The 13,694-nt window shown below is 31.8% G+C and overlaps 1 protein-coding gene across 2 annotated transcripts; it reads left to right on the top strand.

Annotated features, from left to right (window-relative positions):
• The first annotated feature begins 2,092 nt into the window (after positions 1-2,092).
• Positions 2,093-9,656, top strand: LOC137807250 (glycosyltransferase BC10). 2 transcript variants are annotated; one of them, XM_068607767.2, is made up of 11 exons: positions 2,093-2,532; positions 3,164-3,677; positions 4,389-4,487; positions 5,869-5,969; positions 6,381-6,452; positions 6,570-6,660; positions 7,137-7,217; positions 8,076-8,135; positions 8,218-8,340; positions 9,020-9,058; positions 9,140-9,656. In XM_068607767.2, exons 2-11 carry the CDS (start codon positions 3,243-3,245, stop codon positions 9,266-9,268), a joined length of 1,230 nt encoding a protein of 409 aa, XP_068463868.1. In that variant the 5' UTR covers positions 2,093-2,532; positions 3,164-3,242; the 3' UTR covers positions 9,269-9,656. The 2 variants fall into 2 exon arrangements, with proteins under 2 accessions (XP_068463868.1, XP_090156911.1); XM_090300785.1 differs by lacking the exon at positions 2,093-2,532 and adding an exon at positions 2,609-2,849.
• The last annotated feature ends 4,038 nt before the right edge of the window (positions 9,657-13,694 follow it).

A 13,694-nucleotide genomic window follows, 5' to 3' on the forward strand; every position in this document is an offset into this window, starting at 1 on the left:
ATTAATTATTTACTTAAGTTAATTCTTGATTAGACTCACACTAATATAATATATATTTCATATTTATTTATATTAAAGTTGATATTGAAAAATAAACACTAAAAATTAACATTGATAATTTAAAGTTTACTGTATCTATAATATAAATTTAATACTATTTACTAACGTCAATTAACAATTGAAATTAAATATCTATTTTCTTGTAGAATAAATTTATACAATTTATTTCCAGACCCATTGTAACGAGTTTGATGTTATGTAATCTATTGCGGGACAAAAACACTCTAATGCCACTATGCAGTGATTTATGAGATTCGTTGCATTATATATGATAATCAATAATACATGGTAGAAAGTTGATTTATGTAATTTTGCTAAACATAAATTTTAGATAAAACAGAGAATATATAAGTTCTTAATATTTTTATGCATATTTTTATTTAAATTAATTTTACAGAATAAATTATTTATACTTCAAAAAAGTGGTGGGAAGGATTACTTTTAAGTTTGTCACAGATATGTATATGCATTGAGTTTTAAAAAATTCACCCTCCAATATAATAAATAAATGTTGATTTAGTCAAATTTATGTGTTTTCCTTATTAATTTAATATAGTCAAACTCACCCTTAGTCGAAATTGATCAAGTTGGATAATTTGGGTCTCAAGTTTGAAATTCTTTTATGCTAAAATTTGTAATTTTAATACATATTTTTAGTAACAAATGGATAAACATCTAAATTTATATTTTTAGACCAGTAACAAGTTTACCAAAATGAATTAGACTGAGCCGTTTTTTCTTATTTTTTACTCGAATAAAAGGATATTTCTTATAAAAATGAAAATGATTTCCTACAGTAATTACTTGTTTTTAGGTCATTATTCTGTATGAAAGGTGTTGAACTTTTGGTTCAAGACTTTCTTGACTTCATTTGAAGTGGAAAACGAAAGAACATGTAACCCCCACAAGTTGGAGTTTGGTACAGTAAACGTGTTGCGCATTCTCAATCGTTGATCCTTTCAACCATTCTCATTTTTTTATTTTCTTTTTATGTTTTGAATAATTTCCCTATTATGCAGTCCTAAATTCTATTATGTTTTGAATGTTTTGATCTTCTTATATTTTAATATAACCTATAACTTAATGTTAACACAATATTAAAAAAATTTATATATATTAAAAAGCACTAATGTAGAGGGAGCAACATAAACTTTATTTGGATTAGGTGATAAAAAAATAAACAAAAATGAAAGAAAGAGAAAAATAATACTAATGTGTAGAATGGGAGATTGATGATTCAATTGAGTAAAAGATGGTAAGAGTAAGTAATTTTTTTTGGTAAGAATTACATTAAATAAAATTGCAAATAAATTAAGAAAGGTATTTTTGTGCAATGTATATTTTTATAATAATGAAGTAATAACCTTTTCTAATCCATACAAAATAAATGTGCTTTATTTTTTTTTTCAATTTCTTAAACTATTTTTATGTTTCCGCAACATTTGTTTTTTTTCTTCCACAGTTGCACTTTATTTTCAATAAATTTAAAAAACACGTACTTTTGCATCTTTTTATTTTATTTAACTATATTTTAAATATATTTAACTTTTAATTTTATTTAAAAAATTTATATTTTTACCGTGAAATACTATTTTTCCTTTTAAAGTTGAAGTAATTGAGTGTGGAGTAGAGTATTTTAAATCATAAATTTCTTAACATTTTTTCTTAAGTAAAAAAATCCACAGAAATCAGCACTTTTGTTATTTTTCCTAATTTAGTATAAGTAGTATTAATTTGCATTAAAGTTGATCAATAACAAATTTGACTTTGTTGAATGGAACGGAACGGAAGGCATTACATGTCAGAAGTGCCCGCTGATTGGGTCGATATTCCAGAAACTTTGGTTGGAACAAGCAAACGCTGGAAGAACCAAACGCGCTTCTATTTGGCGTGGCCCCAATTAAACTGTAATTAAAAAAATAATAGATATACAACCAAAATATTGATACGTGTGGACAAGTATTTTTAGTTTTTTATTTTAAAAAAAAGAGAATCTCTGTTAAAATGTTGATGCTAACAAATCGTCATTCCTGTAGTTGACAAAGGAACAGTTATTTCTGTTGTTGTAAATAAAATTATTGAAATTAACTCTAAAACTAAAATTTGAAATATTTAAAGAGATAAATTTAAGAGGGTATTTTGAAGCGTTGAAATTAATTTTGAAAGTTTTAAAATTTAATTATATAAAATATGAAAAGAAAAAAAAGGCAGCGCCAACCAATGGGTGAGGCGAAGAAAGAAACGGAGAGGAAGAGTGTGTTTGTTCCGAAAGTGGTAGCAGCACACAGAGGGAGTTGAGTCGAATTTTGTTTATTAATTTAATTAACTGAGAAAGGGTTTGAATCCTTTTTTCAGGCACACTATTCTGATTCTTGGTTCCTTTGCCCTAGATCTTTCTCTCTCAATCATTAGATTTGATTTACCTTAATCCATATCAATCTTTTTTTCCTTCGCTCAACTCCACCATTTCGGGTACTCCTCTCATTGCTTTCTCTCTCCCTCTTCTTGATTTCAAATTAATATCTTCGCTTAATTGTTGGGGGTTTAAGGGTGAACAAACTATTTTCTTTTTCTTTTTCTTTTTTCTTGTAAATAAATTTGGTGAGATTGTTTAGTGTCTTGCAAGTTTTTTTTGTTATACACTCTCTGTTACCGAACAGGGGTTTCAACGTCTTTCTGATTTTGACCCCTCGGTCCTTGTTGAGATTATTTAGTTTGTTTCGGATGTTGTGTTTTTGTTCAATAGTTTCTTTGTTTTAGCTATTAGGATACTCCGAAACTTCGAATAGGTTGGTCCCTGCCCCTGTCCTGCTGTTAAGATTTTGTTAATACTCGGTAGCGTGAGTAATTAATTGCTTGAGTTTTTGCATGTTGCGAGCATTTTTTTTTTCTCTTCATTCGTCCTTGTTTCTTAGAGTGGCGGAATATTTAGTAAAATTAGAAGAAAGGTTAGGTGGATGAGGCGTTGTCGTCTATCTTTGTCTCTCTTTTGATATCTTGAGGGTTGTTATTCATTTGCTTGGTGTGGATTTCGGTGAAGAATTGAGTGGATGAAAAGGGTGACTTTGTTTCTTGTTTGCTAATACACTCATTTTGTTTTCAGAATTTTCTGCATCAATCTGTCAGTTAATTGTACAGTATATGCCCTTGGTTTCTGTGGGTTTGAGTGAGGGTGCACGTGGATGTTAAAGAGATTTGCTGGAGGTGAAAACTGTGATGCATTTGCATTGATGAAGACAGAAAAAGGTTGGCGTTTAGGCAGCATGGGTGATATGCAAATACTGCCTGGTTCTCGCCACCGTCCTCCCATGAAGAAGCCCATGTGGATTATTATCTTGGTGTTGTTTGTGTGTGTCTTTCTAATCTGCGCTTATATCTACCCACCAAAAGGCAATTCGGCCTGCTATGTTTTTTCTTCCAGAGGGTGCAAGGGTTTTGTTGATTGGCTTCCACCTATGCCTGCAAGAGAATACACCGATGAGGAGATTGCGTCACGTGTTGTGATTAAGGATATTTTGAACTCACCGGCAATTGTTACAAGAAAATCAAAAGTTGCCTTCATGTTTTTGTCACCTGGCTCTCTGCCATTCGAAAAATTGTGGGACAAGTTTTTCCAAGTAAGATTTGTTACCTGTCTAATCTTATATATTCAAGCTGTTGTTTTTCAGTTCTTACGTTGGAAGACAGTCAATGTTCCTCTTTGAAATGGATTTGTGACATCTGTTTTATCACGAAGAAGATAGCCAGTTTGGTAGTGTATAGATATCCTGCATTTCTTTTATCTATTAGAAAATTAGCTTGTTGTGTACTTAAATGACACCGAATTTGTCTATGATTGAAACTCCCTTATTGTATTTGATGGTTCTTTTATTAAAAGTGACTGCTAAAATAAACATAAATTGTCAGGACATGGGAGAATTTGAGAATTTCATTCTTTCAGTCAGAAAACTGTATTGAACTTATTAGGAAAAAAAGCTTCTTATTATAGAACCTTTAGCTGGCTGGCACTGGTGCTTTGGATGAAAATTATTTGTGGTCTCTCTTGCTTTTGGGGGATGGTTGGCTAAGGAGAGTGTTGCATGATTTAAATAATTAAAACCGTCTGTATTTTTTATTCAGTATTTTACAACTCAAGATGCAAAATATGTTTTACATTTCTAACAATTAGTTAATAATAGATTCTGTCCTCATTCATGAATTGTAGTGAACACATGCATCAGTTAGTTTGTTTCTGTAATTTCCTTGGTTGGTAGTTGGTTTGCTCTCTTCTGAATCGTGTTTATCTTGTGGTTTGCGTTTACCTGGAAGATGCTACTCCTTTTTTGTAGGGTCACGAAGGAAAGTTCTCTGTTTATGTGCATGCGTCCAAGACAAAGCCAGTTCATGTGAGTCGATATTTTGTTAATCGGGATGTACGCAGTGACCAGGTACATATTTTCTTCTTATTATTCAGTTTACTATCGTTTATGAATTGTAATGTCTTAATAAAATGTTAAAATAAATATTATTCTCTTATGTGAATCATATTTCCATAGGGTGTTTGTTTTTAACTTTTTATTTAAAGAAAAAAGGTTCTTTTAATAAAAAGGCATGCTTAAAGAAGTCATAGTAATGTGTAAGCAAATACCTTAAGTTTTTTTCTCTCTAATAATAAGCTAAAATTGTAGTTTTCGACACAGCTGTGTCACAGAATGTGACTTGTATTTTATTTGGGGAAATTGTACTTACTTCTAAATGTGACAATGACACCACTACTAGATATTAGCAAACACTCAAGTCCCTTCGAGTGTATTACCTTTATTTCTTTTTAAGTGTCATTTAAAGTTTTTGTACACAGATCCAGAAAAATAAGAAATTTTTACTTTCTCCTTAAGTAGTTATAAAGTTTTGTAGTTTACTGATTTTAATTTATAATCTAAAATGAATGCATGAGTTGTTTTTCATGTCCACTTTTGCAATACATGTGTAAATTGATTAAAAATCAGGTGGAAAGTAAAGCCGTAATTGAGAAAAAATAAGAAATGTTCTTGAACATTGAAAACAACAGTTAGAAGATCTCGGAGAGTAATAAATAAAGAAGTGTTTGTGTCACTTTATTAAATAACATAAGAGTGATGATTAACACAGGAAAGATGAGTCTTTATTTAGGGGAATATTAGTGTCATTTAACAAGATTCCAGTGGAGACTAGTGTAATTTTCCATATTTTTATGCTTAAACAAACAGTAGTTAACTGTACTTGACTTAATGTTTTGAACTCACGACTTATGATTTTAGGGAAATAGAATTGTTGAATTGAGTTGAGAGATTAACAGATTATTTAACTATTTAATTCATGATTTGGAAATACAATGCTGTAATAGCTCCACATCATAGACATTTTGCTTAATCCAGAGCAGAAAGAAAGAAGAAATAGTAGCCCCATTACCTGGCCTCATGAGTTGTCAAATTTTGTTGTGGTAACCCAAAATGAAAGCACAAAGTTCTGTTGCACACTTTCATTCTTGTTAAATGAGATAAAGTATAGGTTCTATTCGGTGGAATAAGCAGAGAAGTAAACAAGTTCTGTGTGACTTTAAACTCTCTGAATTTATTTTATTTAAACAATGTTGTATCTAATTAATATTAATTGGTATTTTCTCGAAATAATTCTGAATGTGTTTTTTTTTGGTGCTGGTGAATGTGTTTTTTAAATTCAACGGTTTATGTTTTAGCCAGCAATAATGACAGCAAGTGTAATTGGCCGTTGTTTTCCAACAGTCTCTGGTTTTGTAGTGAGCAATTCTTTTAATCAGAAGTCTTGTGGCAGGTGATTTGGGGTAAAATTTCTATGGTTGATGCAGAGAGGCGGCTATTAGCAAATGCCCTTCAAGATCCTGACAACCAGCAATTTGTTCTACTGTCTGATAGGTAAACTGTTAAATGTATTATGAGTTTTCTTTTAATTCTGTTCTTACGGATTAATTACTTTTAGACATTAACATGTTTTTTGTTCCTATAAGTATGATTTCGTTTTGTTTTTGTCCATAATTTTTTTCCGTTGTTTTAGTCCTCCTAAATTTTAAATCTTTTAAAAATTGTCTCTGTCACTAATTAGCAGTGACATGACATATATGTCTAATCATGTCATAATAGCTTCATATTGAGGTGACATGGTTGATGCTTGCAATGTTTTCCCAAAATAATTTAAATTTTACAATGGCTAAAATTAACCAAAAATTAGGGGACTAAAACCACATTAGAGCATATTTTTAGGGATTAAAAATATACTCAGTTTTATAGGTTTTATCAACTTCTGATTTGTATATATTGGTTTTGCAGCTGTGTGCCTCTGTATCATTTTGATTATATTTACAACTATCTGATGCATACAAATATCAGCTTTGTTGACTGGTACGACAATCTCCTCTGGGTTTTCATTGAGATAATATAATAGCCATTCTTCTCTGTGCTTTCTGCTGTCTATTTGACATATTTTTACTAATGTGAGCTTTTACTTTCTCTTATTAGCTTTAAGGATCCCGGTCCTCATGGAAATGGCAGGTATTCAGATCACATGCTTCCTGAAGTTGAGGTGAAGGACTTTAGAAAGGGTGCACAGGTATATTCTTGCTAAAGTCTCGGTGGAGCTTGGAATTCAACATTTAAAATAGAAATACTGCCTACTGACATACAATGAATTTTTGATTTGAGCATAGTATTTTGGCTTACTTTATTTAACAATTGCACTTTTCACAAGATACCAACTGGATAATTGGAAGTTGCCATTGTTTCATACCCTTTTGTGTGATTTGTATCAATAGGCTATACATAACTCACTACAGAATTGAGTTTTGTCATAGAAACTTGGTGACATCGTCAATAAAAAGAATAATACTTTATCTTCTGTGAAATTCCTTCTATGCCTATGGTCACCCAATTAGTGTCCTATTGTCATTCAATATCACCACACACCTATTCCTTTAGGATTTTATTCACCAATAGTCCGAGTCTTTGGATGCTAAGAAAACACACACACACACACACATATATAAATAACCCATTTGTCTCTGTCTCATTATTTATCTTCCCCTGCAGTGGTTTGCTATGAAACGGCAGCATGCAATTATAGTGATGGCCGATAGCCTGTATTATTCAAAATTCCGGTCTTACTGCCAGGTGAAGTTGTTTTCATATATTGTTGGGATTAATATTTAAAGCAGTTTTTTTTGTATATTAGTTAAATTTTTCTGTGTTAACTTGTATTTAACCTTATTATTTAATTCTACATAAAATTTGTACTCATCAAGCCAAGCAAATTTAGTATTTCTTGAGGTTCAAGATGCTAAGTTTCTGATTGTGTGTTTTGCTTATCCTTAATCATATTATTTTTAAGCAATATATGGATATTGCATTTTGTTATTTGTATTTTTTTTTAATAATTTTTCTCCAAAATATAGAAGACTTACAGAAAGCATTTGCTTTATACAACTCCCTTTTTCGCATTGAAAAAAAATAAAAAGCGTGAGTCCACTGTAGATTCCATGGCTACTGCTGTGTATGCCCCTGCACTTTACAGGTATGGGGTGTCGCAAAAATTCGGAAAGAGAATGGCAATGTGGAATGCCAAAAAGTGTTAGCACCTTTGATATTGTTGGTCTTATCTTGCATGCCAGTGTTGCTGATGTGATTAAGGTGATTGGACCATATATGTTCTAATAATTTAAAATTTTAAATCCCATAAATGTACTGCCGTGTAAACTAGAAAAGAAATACCTTATCGACCCGGGGTACATTGAGAAGATACGCAAATGGTATGTATGGAGTCATATTGTGCACCAGTCTTGTGGGTCACTTGGTTAATGCACCATTTAGTCTAAAGAGGGGAGGGGAAGGCTTTTAATGAAATGGGAGGATAGCGACGAGGATGGGAGGGAAGTCTTGTTTGCTTCACAAAGGGAAGGGAGGAGAAATAAACAGATTTATTTTACATACTACAGATTCAGGACTCTGATGTGAAATTTGTTATTATTGCAGCCCGGTTTGGACGGTCGGAATTGCATTGCTGATGAGCATTACTTGCCAACCTTCTTCCAGGTGAGAGTTTGAATTGTAATACAGTTCTTCTGTTTTAACATTTTTCATTCTTAAGCTAATTAGCCTATGTCTCTGGTTTTAGATGGTTGATCCTGGTGGAATTGCAAACTGGTCATTAACTCATGTTGACTGGTCTGAGAGAAAATGGCACCCAAAATCTTATAGGGCTCAGGATGTAACTTACGAACTTTTGAAGAATATCACGGTATAGTTCTGCTAGAACTCTAAATTTTACAACAGTACATATTCATTCTTTTCTGTGAGTAACAATGAGACGAGAAGGGGATAACCTTGTTGAGGGTAAACCTCTGGCATCACAACACCTCACAGTCTTTATCTGTTTGGATATCTAAGAATGGGTTAAATGGAATGGATTAAAACCTTTTGGAAGTCTTTAAGTTTTGTTTCATCGTTCGATGGTGAGTAGAATAAAGAAAATTAGTAAATTGTAAGTTATCCAACAACCCAAAATTGGGGAAAAGAAATGCTGAGATATTGGATGAATTGGGATGGAATTAATTGCATCCTAATTGACACAATCCATGTTATGGAATGGAAATCTAAAATTGAATGAAAACTAAATTTAAATGGTAATGCATAAGAAAATTTGAATTAAAGTTTCTTAAATGTAGTGATATGCGTCAAAGTGTTCTCTTGGTATTGGCAATTCTCTCCCCTCTCCCCCTCTCTTAAGTTATAGTAAAATACACCATTAGACTTTTAAGGAAAAGTAAAACAGACATAGGGGTGGGGGGTTCCCTTTCTACACCTAGTATTTTTGTTTAGCAAGTGTGCTGCAACAGTTAACCTCTTTCAACTTAGCATTGTCTTTTTTTTTTTCAAGTTTAGTGCATGAATATTAACAATAATTGTTATTTTTGCAGTCCATCGACGTCAGCGTGCACGTAACCAGTGATGAGAAGGTATGATACATGAGAGCTTTACTCATCTGTTTAATAGAGGATGAATTAACCAGCTTGATGAAATATCTTGTGTTTCCACAGAAAGAAGTGCAAAGCTGGCCTTGCTTATGGAACGGGATTCAGAAGCCATGCTACTTATTTGCTAGGAAATTCACTCCTGAAACACTGGATAATTTGTTGCATCTATTTTCCAATTATTCAGCACCATGAGCCTGCTATTTTGATCTATTCTTTGGTCGAAAAAAGTTGTTACTTTCGGCCCCCATCTTGGTTTCTCATATGACATGAGACTTGTAAATTGCAGCAGCATTATTGAGGCCTGATCGCCTACCAGCCACATATATTGAGTGCAAGGTGAACTGGCCATGGATTTCGGGTGGCTTAACATGAACAGAAGAGGAGGCTGACGATTCAGTGTTCCTTCCTTTGGGATGGATGGCTTATTTTTTTCCTTCCATTTCGGTTATATTTTGCCTGATAGATTTTGGAGGAATCATATCAACTCACTATGGTTGTTCATCTTTGTAAAACATGGCAGTTGTTTAGTTGAAAACACATTACTGTTCATTCTGAAATTCATTTGTCCATTCTTGTGCTATCTCTTTGTGATGCAATTTTGTAGCCTCTTTGTCAGCGTTTCTGTCCAGCTGTAAGTGACGTTAGTTAGCATTGACTCTTCCATAAGTTTTGAATTTGAAATTTACCTTGAGGAAGTGTAATTCTAATTTTGAAAATAATCTTGCACTGATATTTAGTTGAACGTATCATTTCTTGAATCAGCCAACAAAGATAGAGACGATCACAAGAAAAAGTTTAACATTTATACAATCGTTAAAGTTTTCTTTTTTAGTACAGTGATAAATTATATAATTTTAAAAGTGAAATTTAACAAGTATTTGGGATGCTGCTGTACCAAAAAGACAAGCATTTGGAATTCTTTTGACTCGCAACTGTGCCAAGAGATAAAAAGACAAGCATTTGGAATTCTTTTGACTCGCAATTGTGCCAAGAGAACGAAACAATTTTTCTGGAATTCATTTGCGTTGATGTTTTTGTTTGGACAAAAAGTGTTTCTCTAGGATGTTTATAGAGAACAAATTTGGACAGATACGTTTTGATTCACAAGCATAATTAGGATGAAAAAAAGAATTATTCACAAGTACATTTATGTAGGAGGAAAGAAAATAAGTAATTGATATTTTTCTACAAGTTAAAGTAGATTTAATCGTTTTAATTTTGTTCTCTAGGGGATAGTGTTCTCTTGTTAATTTTCTATAAATGCTTGTGTAGAAAACATGACTATACACTACTTTCAATGAACATACTATGTGAGTATGTAAAGGCTTTCTTCTATTCTCTGAGCAGTATGTAAAACATAATTTTACCCTAATAATCTATAAAAAACATTCTTATTTAACTAAGTTCTTAAGCACGTTCCATTCAATTATATAATATATAAAAGATTCTCATTAAAAATATGAATTAATCTGTATATACATACTAATGCAATATATACACAAACATACATCAACTAACATCCTAATTTAAAATATAATATTATAAATGTATGTATATATATGTTTAAGATAAAATATAAATTCCCACATGTATGATAAAAAGAATTATACATCAAAGAAAAAATATAATTAATCAATACAAAACTTATTACAGGCATATATCATGCAAAAATATGTTAATTATAAAAAATATCAATCATCCTTAAGAAATTGCCTATACTTTTTACTATTCAATATAATAAAGATATTTCATAAAAATTTAATTAAAATACTGAAATTTATTTAAATAAAATAAAGTCAAACTTGTCATCATTGTTAAAAAGTTGAACAACTAAAAACTGCCAAGGCAAATCACAACTTGGACGATTTTGGCCACATCGTGACCATTAACGTTTTTAAGGTGGTTAGTTGATGGCTCACAACAAGATCTTGCGTCACAGTTCTTCTAGAACTTTCGAAACTTGTCTCGATCCATGTCCTTCACAGACAAAGATTTGAAACTTTATGCGTTGTCTTTTTTTTTTTTTTTTTTTACATGTTCTTCGCATATTATGTGGAGGGAGTTAAAGGAATTAAAATCTATAAAGTGGAAGGAGTTCAATTTTGTAGGGTGAGTTTGTTTAAGATTATAAGCAAGCGACAAATAATTTAGTAATTATACATTTTGGGATTTAAAAAAAATTAAACTCAATTCATATTTGTTTATCTATACCTATATATATATATAAATGAGTATTCTTTTAAATAATATTTTTTTATACAATTTTCTTTCTTCTATCTTTATTTAATATATCTCATTAATTTTATTAGTATAATGAAATATTTTGTTATTTTATATGAATTATTTAAAAAATAAAATTATTTTTTAATTTTTTAAATTAATATATTAATGTACCGTCTTTATATACAAATCAACTTTCTCATTCTTTCCTTAATTTCTTATTTTAGATAACAACAGAAAGAAAGAGAGAGTATACCCTCACTAGCAACACCTTAGGATGACATAACCTTAAAGTTAATGGCGAGGTTCAAACGAAGAAAGACTTATGATGGATACATAGACACCAAGAGACGAGGAAGGGTGTAGTAAGCGATGAAATGCTTCAGGGAGTTAAAAATAAGCGTAAATCTGGATATTTCTGATATAGGTCAATCTTTCAAACTGTTGCTGAATCTACGGGTAGGCAAGAGACAACCTGGTGAACTGAAACATCTTAGTAGGCAGAGGAAAAGAAAGCAAAAGTGATTCCCGTAGTAGCGACGAGCGAAATAGGAGCAACCTAAACTATGAAAATGGGGTTGTGGGAGAGCTATACAAGTGTCGTGCTGCTAGGCGAAACAATATAGAATGCTGCATCCTAAAAGGCGAAAGTCCGGTAGCAGAAAGCATCACTAGCTTACACTCTGACCAGAGTAGCATGGGGCATGTGGAATCCTGTGTGAATCAACAAGGACCACCTTGCAAGGCTAAATACTCCTAGGTGACTGATAGTGAAGTAGTACCGTGAGGGAAGGGTGAAAAGAACCCCATCGGGAGTGAAATAGAACATGAAACCGTAAGCTCCCAAGTAGTGGGAGGAGGCTCAGCTCGACACTCTGACCACGTGGCTGTTGAAGAATGAGCCGACGGTCCCCACACCAAATCTCACATATAAAATAAAATAACCTTAATTTCTAATCACTCTCTCCGCTCCATTTTGAGCAGCTTTATTCTTTGGTAAAGTCACTATTCTTTTGTATTTACCATCAAGTGAATCCTAACTTTAATGTGAACATCATCAGACTCTCCAATCTCAAAACTATCAATGCAAGTAGAGAAAAACTTGAAGAAGAAGAAAAACTCAAATCAGAGAAGAAGAAAAAAGAGGTTGATTCAATTTATCATTATTTTTCTTTTACATGTTATTTTTTTTTTTCAATTTCAAGTTTTTTTTTTCAATTTCGACTTATCTATTTTTTTATATATGTTAAATTTCTACAATAATGAAGTTGAATAGAAGTAGAAATGTAAATACACAACGTCCGTGTTTACGTAGTATCAATAATTTTTTTAACTAATGAATTCTATAATAGTTTCTGATTATAATATAATTTTCTTGTAAAGTATTCACTAATGCAAAAATAGGAATCAATGACAGGTTATTATGACGGGTATACTTTATCTGTCATAGAAAATGGTATGGTGGCATTTTTGTAATAATCATAAAATTTATTATGACAGTTAAAATAAAAACTAACATAATAAGTATTTATTATGTCTGTTCAGTGTAGAAATGTTATAGTAAGTTTTTACTATGTCAATTTTTTATTTTAACTGACATAATAAGTATTCTTATTTTTTTTAACCCTATTGCTTTCAAAAATTTTTAACCCTAATTCTTCCGCGTGCCGTTTCTTCTTACACATTGCAGCTTTGCGTTTCTTCTTCCTTCCACACTGCGGCTTCTGCGTTCTTCTTCCACACTGCGGCTCTGTGGCTTCTGCGTTTCTTCTACACTAGGGCTTCCACATTTCTTCTTCCACACGACGGATTCCGCGTTTCTTCTTCCACATTATGGTTCCCGCGTTTCTTCTTTCACACTACGATTTTTGCGTGCTAAGCTTCTTCTTCCATACTACGACGCTGAAGCTTCTCCTTCCATACTACTTCTTGATGTGCATGTGGCAGGGTCACTAGCCGCCATTGTGAATTGATAAAGTGTGAAATTATTAGATTATATGATCCATTTCACTTACCCATTACTTGGTTAAGCAAACTCTGTAGTCTTGAAGGCTACGTTTGTGCAATGAATTGAACATATGGTCCATTAAACAAGAGTAAACCAAATCCAACCCTGGTATCAGATTAATCCCTAAGGCATGGACAATTTTATGCTTTCATTTTGTGCAATTAATATGATTGTATTCCCAATAAAAGTGTTTGTAAGATGTAAATTATTATGGTTATATAAAATATTTTTATATATTCTTACTTTTCTATGTTTTTCTTTCATTCTTCGAATGCACCAGCTTTCTTGTTTTGTCTCTTCCCAAGTTGTCGTTGACTCTTTAACCTACATTGTCTAAGGTATGTAAAATATTTATTTGTTATTAATATTTATTTTATTGTATTTATGATT

The sequence above is a fragment of the Phaseolus vulgaris genome, chromosome 3, assembly GCF_051622355.1.
Source record: "Phaseolus vulgaris cultivar YP4 chromosome 3, ASM5162235v1, whole genome shotgun sequence".
In the NCBI taxonomy this organism is placed as follows: Eukaryota; Viridiplantae; Streptophyta; class Magnoliopsida; order Fabales; family Fabaceae; genus Phaseolus; species Phaseolus vulgaris.